This window comes from Thamnophis elegans, chromosome 4 (assembly GCF_009769535.1).
Source record: "Thamnophis elegans isolate rThaEle1 chromosome 4, rThaEle1.pri, whole genome shotgun sequence".
Lineage (NCBI taxonomy): Eukaryota > Metazoa > Chordata > Lepidosauria > Squamata > Colubridae > Thamnophis > Thamnophis elegans.
Genome location: NC_045544.1, coordinates 67,152,078 through 67,164,451, shown reverse-complemented (window position 1 = coordinate 67,164,451; position 12,374 = coordinate 67,152,078). Strand labels below are relative to the sequence as shown.

The following is a 12,374-nucleotide window of genomic DNA, read 5'->3' as shown; positions in this document are numbered from 1 at the left end:
CTGTGTTTGTGTTTGTTTGAGAGAGAGTGAGTGAGAGAGGGAAGGGGGTATGAGAGATAGTCCAATCCAACTTCTGTGTGTGTGTGTGTGTGTGTGTGTGTGTGTGTCTGTTTGAGAGAGGGGGGAGGGAGGGAGAGAGGGAGGAAGGAGTGGGAGGGAGAAGAAAAAGAATGAAGGAAACATTTTTGCAAAGAAGAAAAACAAATGCTGTCGCTTTCAATCGGAACTAAGCATGCCTGGCTGTGGAATTCTGGGAGTTGAAGTCCACAAGTCTAAAAAAATTTGAAACCCCTGAGTGCCTCACCAGCCATAAACCTCACTGCACGTCACTGAAGCAAACATATAAATAACTTTGGTTGTTTCCTGGGACTTAGCAAACCACAACACCAAGTAAGTTTTATCCATCAAATTCCAGCATTGTATCAATTATAACAATAAATCTGGATCCCCCATTTGCCTCAAACACCAATGTTTAATTCTTAAAATTCTAGGCATTCTCAATTCACTATTCGGAAATGAGCCAAACAACGTCTTATGGTCCGGTGTGTCTTATGGAGCGAAAAATGTGATATTTACTTAGAAAAAGGACAAATCTAAACAGTGAGGTAAGAACCATCACAGGAGGCTTTAGGGAATTGACAGCCAACTCATTAACAGTCTTCTGGAAAAAAAAGGTGCTCTCCAAATGGCTACCAAAACTCTATCTTGTATGCATATAACAGTCTAATGGCAGCTATGTTGGGAGACCACTTCAAACACATCCACTAGCTCCAAAAATTGCTTACCTCAATCAATTCCCAATGCGAAAAAAGTAACAATCAGTAATTTTTAGAACTGCTCCATTTTAGAACAGGCTCTAGCTACTAGCATCATAATTAAAGTAAGATGCTCAGAGTTAAAAGATAAAAAGATAAAATATTAACATAGTAAAACATACTGGAACTCCAAAACATTTAAAAAACTCAAACTATTTGTCCTGAAAAGGAACTTTAAAAAAATGATTCTAATAACTACAAAAATGGAAGCCAGTCTTAAGAACTAAATATTTTGATAGTAAATGAGAATGAACAAAAGCTAAAGAGTTCCAATTATTTCAAAAAAAGTGTAAAAGGTTTTCCCTGTCCAGTCATGACTGACTCAAGGGGATGGTGCCCATCTCCCATTACCTGCAGAGGGAACCTGCATTGTATGAGACATGTTTCCATTGTTATGTGGCCAGCATGAAAATATGGAATGCAGTAACCTTCCTGTTGAAGTGGTACCTATTTATCTACACGCATTTGCATGCTTTCAAACTATTACATTGGCAGGAGCTGGGGCCTGTAACAGGAATTCGCCCCATCGCACATTGCTCCTGGGCTCAAACCTGAGCTGTTGATTTTCCAGATGACAAACTCAGCTTCTTAATTGCTGAGCTATTTTCTTCCCCTTCCTGCCGCAATGATTATCCAAAACTTATTTAAACAAGTATAGTCCCATAAGCTCAATGTACTTTAAAATTCACTCACTTTTTCCTTGGTTCTCAGTTCATCAAATATCTGCTGGATTTCCAGTTTCCAGTCATCTTGCATAGAATGGAAAGATTCTTGAGGCATCTCAGTCTGTACAGCCCCCTCAATGGCAGTCAGCTGCTCAAGAATCATAGTAAATGATGGTCGGATATGGGGGTCCTGTGCCCAGCAGTCTGAAATTCATCAATTACATTTGTCAGAAGTATAAGACCAACTGACTCTAACTCCACCTTGTAGAAATGCTATAACAACAACAGCAGCAGATACTTTTCTCTCTCATGAAGAAGTTCTAGGAACATTTGACAAAAATCAACAGAGAACTTTCTTGATGTCCTCCTAGTACAGTTTCCAAAAGGTAGTCACATATAAACCTAGGAGTGGAATATTACAACCGGAGCATATGAATTGAATGTATGTATGCATGGGGGGTTATAAGCACGATTTTCAAAATGCCTGTGATCCTTTCACTTTCAAAAAGGGATACTCTGTTTCCCTGAAAATAAGACCTCCCCAGATAATCAGCCCATTCAGGCTTTTGAACGCATGTGCTAAAATAAGCCCTCCCCTGAAAATAAGCCCTCCCTGAAAATATTGCAACACAGCAGCAGCCATGAGGTGACCATGCTCGCTGCCTCCTGCACCTCAAAAATATTAAGACTTCCCTGAAAATAAGGCCAAGCGCTTATTTTTGGGGTTGGAAAAAGACAAACAGATCATAGGAACATCCAATACATGTCTCTGGGCAGAAAGGCAGGATATAAAGTAAATTAGTAATAGTAATTAGATTATCTCATGTGCTATGTGCAATGGGAATGATGAGAGCTACTGAGCCTGTGTACTCATGTTCTCTTGTTTTTTTAAAAAAAAAATCTCATTTTTTTCCTCACAATGACTTGTTCTAGGGTATAACTTTTTAGTTATTTTTAAATTTTGGAATGATGAAAGGAGTGGCATTCTGATAAAGCATCTGATTGATGTTCTGTTTAGTTTTATCACTCCAATGACAAGGTCTTTTGATTTCCTATGAGACCAAACATAATATACTGGCTATTGTCCCAGGAACCCATTCAAATCCTCACTCAAGGAATTTGGGTGGAACACAAAATAGCATTTAGATAGTTCACACTCTTTTAACTAGCTATATTTCAAGTTGCTGTGAGACTTCAATGAGCTTCTTTGGGAAGAAAGGTAGAATGTAACTGATTGACTCAACAAGCAGGTTAGTACTTCCAAAGGTGAATGCAACTTTCAAAAAAATAATAATGAACCACATATTTAATACACCCGTGCCAAGTACATTAAAGTAGTGGAATGGGAAAATGTTTTCTGACTCTGAGTAGAAGTTAGCCTAGAATTGAATGAAACACTGAGATTAAGAGTCACATATATTATAGAGAACATGCAAGCAATCTTACATCAGCTGTCTTAATAAGCAGCACAAGTACCTTTCATTAGTTTAGCAAATGGTTCAGGACAGGTGGATGGAATGGGCAAAGTAAGCTTATTGACAGCAACGCCGTAAGCCACAGCAAGACCATCAATGCCACGGTAAGGAACCTCTCCCGTAAGCAGTTCCCACAGCAATACGCCATAGCTATAAATAAATTTTCAAACAGTTAATTGTGTTTGTGTAATGCTAAGGTAGGGAAGGACAGCAGTCTGCCTAGAAAGTATTCTAGTAGGGGGAGAAAATTGCATCCAGACTTCCTATAACCCCCAACTTCTATGCTGCTGTTTAAAGAAAGTTAAATTTCTATATATCTTACAAGCATCAAACTGAGAAAGGATGCACAATCACAATGGCATTGCAATGGTCCGCATCCTCCCAAAAGTAGATTAGATACTATACGCACTTGCAGCAAAATGAAACATATTAAACCTCCAGGATATTTGAATTCAGAAAAGTTTTATTATGCAATTAAATTATTCATTCCCCCAAGATTTTCCGCCAGAATAATATCCACCCACATTTGTATTTTAATGTTGTTCTGTAAAACTTTACTTGAAGTGGATTGAAATTTAGTTATTTTTCAGTTGCAAAAGGGAACAAATTATCAACTTCTTTTACACGAGGCTTGATGATCTTATGCAGGGGCGAAATTCAGCAGTTTCTGACAGGTTCTGGAGAACCAGGAGCAGAAATTTTGAGTACTTCGGAGAACTGGCAAATACCACCTCTGGCTGAACCCAGAGTGGGGTGGGAATGGAGAGTTTGCAGTATCCTTCGCCATGCCCACCAAGCCATACCCCAAAACCGGTAGTAAAAAAAATTGAATTTCACCACTGATCTTATGGTGTTAGATGGGACATTTTGTCAAGCTGGTTTCCAAAATGTTTTTGACCTTGAGGGAAGTTGTTTGATTTTTTTCGCAATAGTGTATTTGAGCCAATCAACCCATAAGGATTGAAAATGAAATGTCTTCAGAGGTGACATGACAGAGCCTAGTAAACGTCATTAGCATTAGGAGTGATTTGAAGCATTATATAGAAAGACTAGCAATGAATGTAACATGCAGCCAATGGCACCCGTTTCTGCTTTGCTTTATCTGTATGTAAATGGAAGGCCTCAGCATGTCATCATTACTCCCCTTCCTTAAACAAGAAATCAGTCTTAGTGTTTCTTTTGTTGATTTAGCCAAAAGCTTCAGGGATTATGGGAGATGTACACAGGCTTCATCTCCATTTAAGTGCCAGTATACTATCAATTCAGTGTGGGGGAAGGGCATATCAGGCAGATCAGAACAGCACAATCAGATTCTCCCTCAAGGGCCTTACTAAAGCAGAAATCAAGTTCTATCTTTGTATATTTACTTTGCATAATTACTTAAGAAAATGCAAGATTAAAAAAGCAGGGAAAGCAAATATTCAAGAATCAAAAGTAATGTCAAAGTATTAGCAATGCCTCAAAAGAAATTCATTCCCAAATGGCATGATGATTACAGAAGGTAACTGGGGCCTGCAGTTAATTTTTTTAGGGGGAGGGGGAAAGTTTATCTTCCTGCATTGTAACTATGCTGAAACTGAACCAACAGCAACCCCTCCCTTCCATATGCAACTAGGGCCTTAGTGGTAAGAACATTTTGATTCACCTTCAAAAAGAATTAAATGAAATTGTTCCTAAGCAAATGGATGAATAAAAACTTTAAGAAATTTCCTATGGTGGAATGCTTTAAAAAAAGATCTAACTTTAGTAGGCAACAAGTTAAGAATAAACGTGTGTGCAATGTTTTTTCTCTTTTAAAGATCAAAGAATTGTGAAGATAAAAATAACAAAAAAGCTTCTGCATTTTCTTGCTACAGGGAAAATAATAATCAAGGGTGTACAGCAGAAGCAAGAGGAGCAAAGAAGCACAAAGGGAATTCAGAGTTTTTAATTATCAGCTTTCACTTTCTTCTCTTTTAAGGAAAGAAAACCTGACCCATGAGGCTTTGTAGAGGAGCTTGAAGCTGTATAGACTCTGTCTGCAAAATAATCTCTGTGTTCTGGGTAGACTTGCTGTCTCTCATGACTGCTTTTAGATGTTATTCTAAATCATGGCTTAGAATTACAAGCGTGTACATGCAAACGTTAGGTTTAGGTCCTGGCTACTAGCATAGCTGAGGGGAGTTCAGAAGGTTTTGCTTTTATTTCAGATTAATCAGCGTGTTATGAATTTTAAAAGCTTTAAACGTTAGTGGGAACAAATTTAGTTTTGTGAAGTGGAATGTATACTTTGCAAGGCCACAGAAGAGGATTGGCTTGCTTTTGGATTAGCTGGATGAGCAGCTAGAGGTCAGAGAGGAAACTACTGCTTGGAGCCACAGGGTTTGTGCATTCCTGGTGGACTCCTTGCTGATTTTTATGCTCTACCCACCAATTCACATAGGTGTGGGATACGAACAGGTGTGAAAGTGAACTAGGAGTATGTCAAATAAGACAGTGTATTTAACAAACCACAATTAAACAAACAATAGTTTAATCTTTTTTTGACATAGCTTATTTCCATTAACCACCTGGTTTGGATAACAAGTATGGTAATATGCAGTAGAAGTTAAAGGCTTAGAAGGCCTCTTGGCAATTGCATTGCAAGAATATAGCAATTGGCAGGCTTCAATTCAGGAAGCCCTCGCTCAACAGCTGTTTAACAACTTTGGAAAGCCAAATGGGCTACTGAATGCCCAGATACAGGAAGTTGCGTAGATGACCCTACACAAAAGGTGCCAGGTTTTGACCTTCCTTGGTCAACTCTGAACAGGATCCGTACCCAACATGGTGTCTTTCAGGACTCATTGTTTAAGTGGGGAACTCGTCTCTACCCCTCAGTGTGACTGTGATGGTCCTCAACAAAATATCCATCACATTATGTCTGAATGTCCATCAAGAGCTTACACCAGCCCAATGTCTGTTTTTTTCAACATAGACCACCCTGTCCTTGTATGGCTGGGTGGAATGGATATTAACATTTGAATTATTTCAACTCCATGTTATTTGCCATACGCTAAATAAATAAACAAGAATATATAAACCCTATGTTTATTTCGCTTTTTTAAAAAAAAAACATGGGTTTGACACCATCTCTGATCCAGCTTATAAAACTTGAAAATTGGAAGTAATATATCCAAACCAAGAAGCCAAGGCAGAACAACTGCTCAAACCAGAGAATTTGACAAAGTGGCTTACTCTCCATAATTAAATTTGGTAACATTGTCTCTTGGCATAAAATGTTACTTTTTAATGTCGGAATTCATATTGTCTTGTCACTAGTTATTATGTTTTTGAAGAGTTATTTCAACACACCTTTATTAATACACGAGTATCAGATTTATTACAGCATACATCCACTTAATTAAATAGTGTTTTGGATCACTTTTGGAATATTGTTGGCCTGAAGAAGAACTGTCCTTCCAGACATGCCTTCTCATCTTCCAGCAAAAAGATTGGAAGGAGGCAAGGGCCTTTGGGTTATTTAAGCATGTTGTGTAGAAAACAGATCCATATTAAACCTTAAAGGTATCCTTCGCGTTATGACCACAATTGAGCCCAAAATTTATGTTGCTAAGTGAAACATTTGGTAAATGGGTTTGCCCCATTTAACGACTTTTCTTGCCACATTTGTTAAGTGAATCACTGCAGTTGTTAAGTGAATCTGGATTCCACACTGACTTTGCTTGTCAGAAGGTCACAAAAGAGGATCACATAACCCCAGGACATTGCAATGGTCATAAATATGAACTAGTTGCCAAGTGCATCAATTTTGATTATGTGAGCATGGGGATGCTGCAGCGGTCATAAGTGTAAAAAAGGGTCATAAGATTTTTTTCAGTGCCGTTGTAACTCTGATCAGTCACTAAATGAAGTATTGTAAGTCGAGGACTACCTGTACTGTCTCCAACAGTCCTATGGCTAAGAACTATGTGTACCATTCTCCACACGCAACATTTATAGAGTAAAAGAAACTGTAACTAAACACATGGAAGAGTTTTTTGAATTATTGTATTCAGAAAAGTCCCTTTTCCTATCACGAAAGCCACAGAGTAATGCCTAAAATTCCACATCTAGAATTGTGTAGGCTTCAAAGAGTTTCAGAACCTGTTTATTATTGTGAACTGCTTTGAAATCCTTTATGGTTTAAAAACACTATACAATTACTGTTTAAATCTAAAAATTAAGCATCTCCTATTTTTTAAAAAAGTCCTTGCCAATAAAAAATAGAACCTATTAAGGTTATTTTGCATGCATACTAGGAGAAAACCATTGAACATAAGGTTGACTTAAATTTTGTTTAGTTATACAGAAGTCATTTATACACTTTACCTCCAAAGGTCACTTCCTTTAGAAAACATGGATGATTTAATGACCTCAGGAGCCATCCAAGCGTAGGTGCCTGCAGTACTCATTTTGGTTGTTCTGTGCCACTCTCTTGCCAAGCCAAAATCTGTGATTTTCAGAGTTTTGTTGTGAATATCATCATTTTCTATCTTCTCAAGCAATAGTACTGTAAAAGACATAAATGTTTTCATTGTCAATTGCACTAACAAAGACCATGTAAGCAAAATATATCTCTGCTGAATTGAAAACTCAATATATATACTTTTAAAAATGTATATATTTATCACTACACTGACATATTTTCAGATCCTTCCTTCAGCTACTATGCTATCTCTAATTATATAAGCCTGAATTATAGAGCCATGTAAACACGGTTAGAGAAAGAATATATGAGTTGCCTTATATTATTTTTCTCCTGGTGATTTGAGATAGAGATCACTGAGACATATTCACAAAACAGGGGAGACCAGGTTTATAAAATGAGGGACCCTACTGTCAGCGTTCCAAATATCATCCAAAATTAAATCAGAGTTCAAGGCAAAGTAATCCTCAAAGTTCCAATTTATTAAGAGAGCCATGTTGGCACATCTGTCGAAAACCCGAATCTGAAAGTTTCCTGGGTTTTCCACCCAGTTGAAAGTTCATGAACTTGTCCCCACCCTGACAAGTCCATCACATGGTCCAATCTTTCACTGCCCCACTGGCAGTTCCACCCATCCAGTTCCAGTCAGGCTCAGAGGTGCAGAGACAAAGGATGACCTTGGGCTTCTAGGAAGGATTTTTTTTTTATTTTGACAACACACATTCTACTCCTTACTATTCCCCCTCCCAATTCCCCACTAATGAAAAAGCAGAGAGTGTGGCAGGCCAAAGATCCTAAAAGGAACTGGCTGCAGGCCTGATGCCTTCATGCAAAGGGAAACAAAAGTCAAAAGTTACCATATAATTCCGTACTAATTCATATGCATTTTGCATTTAGGTTATATCTTTGCTAATGGCAGCAACTATGTTCAAGAACACTTGATAGATACAGGTCAAAGTCTGGTTTACTGATAGTAAATTGAGATTAAGGTGTTTTCTTCTGGGTAATCTATACTGCAACACACTATTAACCAGTAACTAGTTAATAGTAGCTATGGCCGGGAAATGGATTCAAGCAAAAGTCTAATGCCCTCTCATCTTTCTAACTGTGGGGCAAGTTTAATATTTTACTATTTCTGAAAAAGTGATGCATGTTATCCACCTGTTCTGAAACACAGATCAAATATCAAAGAAAGTTTAACGAAACTCAGTGCCCAAGTTGGCAATGATTAGTCCCACGAGCATGTCGTAAAACTAATGATTTGAACATGATGGCCTTTGTACTTTAATGAAAGAGGTTTTGTTCTAAATTCCACACATGCAAAGTGGAATTCCACAAATTCCATGTCAGTCAGGCAGTCTAACCGAAACCAAACACAATCTGATTTGGAAAGGTGATAATTGGCAGCCAGCCAGTCTTCTGCTTTTTTTTTTCCCTTAAGGGAGGAGAGACAAAAAGAGCAAGGGTGTAGAACCATTATCTACCAGAAGCAGAATGGAGAATTACAAGAGACATGCTACGTTTCCCCCCACCACCTTACCTTTGTTTGTCATACTGGGTGGTGGAGCGCTTGACATAAACAAACTGAACAGGCGACATGGCCTTGTGAGTGAACAAATTCTTGTGGTCTGTTGCTTAGCAACCTGTATGAGGCCATCCCTCTTGCACTTCTACAGATATTTGCTTCCCATTAGCTTCATATCAAAACAAGTGACCTTTACAACTTGGACCTACTCTGTGCACTCAGCCATACATAGCTGAAATTCAGTATATATACACAGAAACACACAAACATACACAGAATCTGAAAGTTACTTTAGCCATAAATCATGAAATAAAAACAAAGGGACAACCAATTCCACAAGTGACTGATGCCATGCATGTGCACTTAGGGTGACTAAGTGAACCCAGTTTGTTTGCAACATATTCATTCCAATTTCAAGATACAGAAGTTCTTTTTCAGAACTAAAATTAGGGTTGAATTCAATCGGTCAGTTCATGGATGGTATCAAGAAAAAAGCAAGCTTCCATTTCCTCTGCAATCTCCAGGCATCTTAACATCTGTTCTAAGGAATCCCAAAATATGGGACAGATTTGATTAAGCAGGGTGAAAGGAGGAGGGAGGCATCATTTCAAAAAGTGCTGTTGTTTGTTTGGTCATAATTCAACTTTACATCAAGCTTATTAAACTTTTATATATTTAAATGTGTAAAATCAGCATAAAATATATATTTAGGCTGAACCTGTGTAAGCTCCATTGAACTCAGTGAGTTTAAAATCTATTTCACACCTGAGCATATGACAAGTTACATTGCACCTTTCTAAATATTACCAGTTTTAAATTTTATCAGTTTTACTTCTTGCCATAATAATTGGTTTATTCAAAGAGGAGAAGACCACAGATGACTGAAGGTTTGATTTGATTTTGATTTGATTTTGATTTTATTGACATTTGTAGGCCGCCCTTTTCCCTGAGGGGACTCAGGGCGGCTCACATAAAATCAGGGAAGGGGAAATGCAGACAATAACAAAGACACATATAATAAAAACAGTAACCAACATGCATTCATCATTCGGGAGGGGCAACTATCTTCATCCCCAGGCCTGACGGGCTAGCCAGTTCTTCAAGGCTGTGCGGAAGGCCTGGACGGTGGTGAGGGTACGAATCTCCACGGGGAGTTCGTTCCAAAGGGTCGGGGCGACTACTGAGAAGGCCCTCCTCCTTGTAGTTGCCAGCCGACACTGGCTGGCCAATGGAATACGGAGGAGGCCCAATCTGTGTGATCTTATTGGTCGCAGGGAGGTGATTGGCAGAAGGCGGTCTCTCAAGTATCCAGATCCACTACCATGTAGGGCTTTATGGGTGATTAACAGCACCTTGAAGCGCATCCGGAGATCGACAGGTAGCCAGCGCAGCTCGCGGAGGATAGGTGTTATGTGGGTGAACCGCGGTGCACCCACAATCGCTCGTGCGGCTGCGTTCTGTACCAGCTGAAGACGCCGGATGCTCTTCAAGGGCAGCCCCATGTAGAGCACATTGCAGTATTCCAGCCTAGAGGTCACGAGGGCTGTATGGGGTGTATGTATATTGATCCTATGACCTGTTATCCAATAATACAATGGTTGGTAATTGCCAACCCCAGTTCTAAAAATGCAGAATGCAAAGTACAAAATAAAAATTGATATGCTCACTGTGGGAGTAGATATCTTTAACCTGATTATCTGAATTGAAACTGGCCTTGGGGAGGTAGCTTATAGGGAGACAGAGGAGGACACAAGATAATACTATATCCCTGATAAGGTTAGAATGCTTCCTTCTCAATTATCAAGAATTTCAGTTCCTTTTTCCCTTTATTCTATTGTTGTCCATTCAGAATTGTGAAGCCAACTAAATTCCACTGCTCTTGGCACAAAGAGCAGACATGTTAATCTATTACATCAAAATTAACAGCATGTCCTCTGGCACTTTTTTAAAAAAATCACATTTTCTGTACTTTTGGATTAGACTCTATGTGTTTAATTTTATATTTGTAGTCCACCCAACCCTGTTACAACTCTGCAACAAATCTAAAAGTCTCTATGTGCTGCAAAAAATAATTGCTCTTTCTAAATATTAATTAAATAGAATTCAATTTGGCCTCTTAAAAAGAAAAGAGGCTTTTAACACTTAGAACTTGAGCCATTTCCTTCCTGTCCACTTTGAAATATGAAAGGGGATAAAATGGCTCCAGAAATTATCAATGCCTTGCTTCAGGAAGTGGTGTTGCCAGCAGTTTTATATGGGCTGTGGTAAATCTCCACTTTTAGAGGCCCTATCTGAACCCAGCAGTCCTTAATAACTATAACCCAGTCTTTAACTTTTCTTTTCAGGATAAAGGTTATGGAGATTGTGGTCATTGGACAGCCATGGAGAAGTTTAGAGATAGGAGGCTATCTGAACCTGTTTCAGTCAAAGTTCAGGTTTGCTGTTTTATGAATAAAAGTGGCAAATGCTTCCTGGGCTCTCAGTGGCTTTCAGCACCATCAACTATGGTATCCCCTTTGAACCAGCTAAGAGAGGTATTGTATTACAATTACCGCACTCTTTCCTTAGCTGGCATTTCCAATTGATATAGAGGAAAGAGAGGACGGCAAGACAACTTCTCCTTTGAGGGAGGTGGGAACCAGGAAAAATTCCAGGACCGGGTATTTTTTTCTGCTGCTTTTTAATGTCAACATGAAGCTGCTGCTCCAGGTTATCCACTGGTTCAGAGATGACATCGCTTTCTTTATTCCTTATTGGCCCATTTTTCATCATTCATCTAGGCATAATCTTATATCCATATGCAAAATGTTCTTCATTCACAAGGAACACCAGATCTTCAATCCACTATATAATAAGGGCCAAACATCTGTATTCCCAATGCTACAAGGCTGATGTCTTAGCAACAGTTTCAGTTCAGTTTCAGTTTATTAAATTTATATGCCGCCCTTTCCCCCCGAAGGGGACTCAGGGCGGCTCACAACTCGAACCAGGGAGGGGGATACAGACAAAAGATTTAAAAACAACAACATAACAATATATAATTTAAAACTCACAACAGTCATACCATTCGAGACGGGGGCAACAGTTCTTTAGCCCCAGGCCTGTCGGAACAACCAGGTTTTGAGGGCTTTGCAGAAGGCCTGGAGGGTGGTGAGAGTTCGAATCTCCACGGGGAGTTCGTTCCAGAGGGTCGGAGCAGCCACAGAGAAGGCTCTCCTCCGGGTAGTCGCCAGTCGACACTGGCCGGCGGATGGGATTCGGAGGAGGCCTAATCTGTGGGATCTAATCGGTCTAGTGGAGGTAATTGGCAGCAGGCGGTCTCTCAAGTACCCAGGTCCAATACCATGAAGGGCTTTATAAGTAACGACTAGCGCCTTGAAGCATATCTGGAGACCAATAGGCAGCCAGTGCAGCTCGCGGAGGATAGGTGTTACGTGGGTGAACCGA

The 12,374-nt window shown here is 39.3% G+C and overlaps 1 protein-coding gene across 1 annotated transcript in view; it reads right to left on the bottom strand.

Moving 5' to 3' along the window:
* The window catches only part of MAP3K21 (mitogen-activated protein kinase kinase kinase 21), a 53,272-nt gene that overhangs the window by 22,824 nt on the left and 18,074 nt on the right, over positions 1 to 12,374 (bottom strand). The window contains exons 2-4 of the mRNA XM_032216379.1: positions 7,306 to 7,486; positions 2,957 to 3,105; positions 1,509 to 1,684 (exon numbers count right to left, since the gene is read on the bottom strand). Of these exons, the coding sequence (XP_032072270.1) occupies positions 1,509 to 1,684; positions 2,957 to 3,105; positions 7,306 to 7,486 (506 nt within the window). The remainder of the gene's footprint in view (positions 1 to 1,508; positions 1,685 to 2,956; positions 3,106 to 7,305; positions 7,487 to 12,374) is intronic.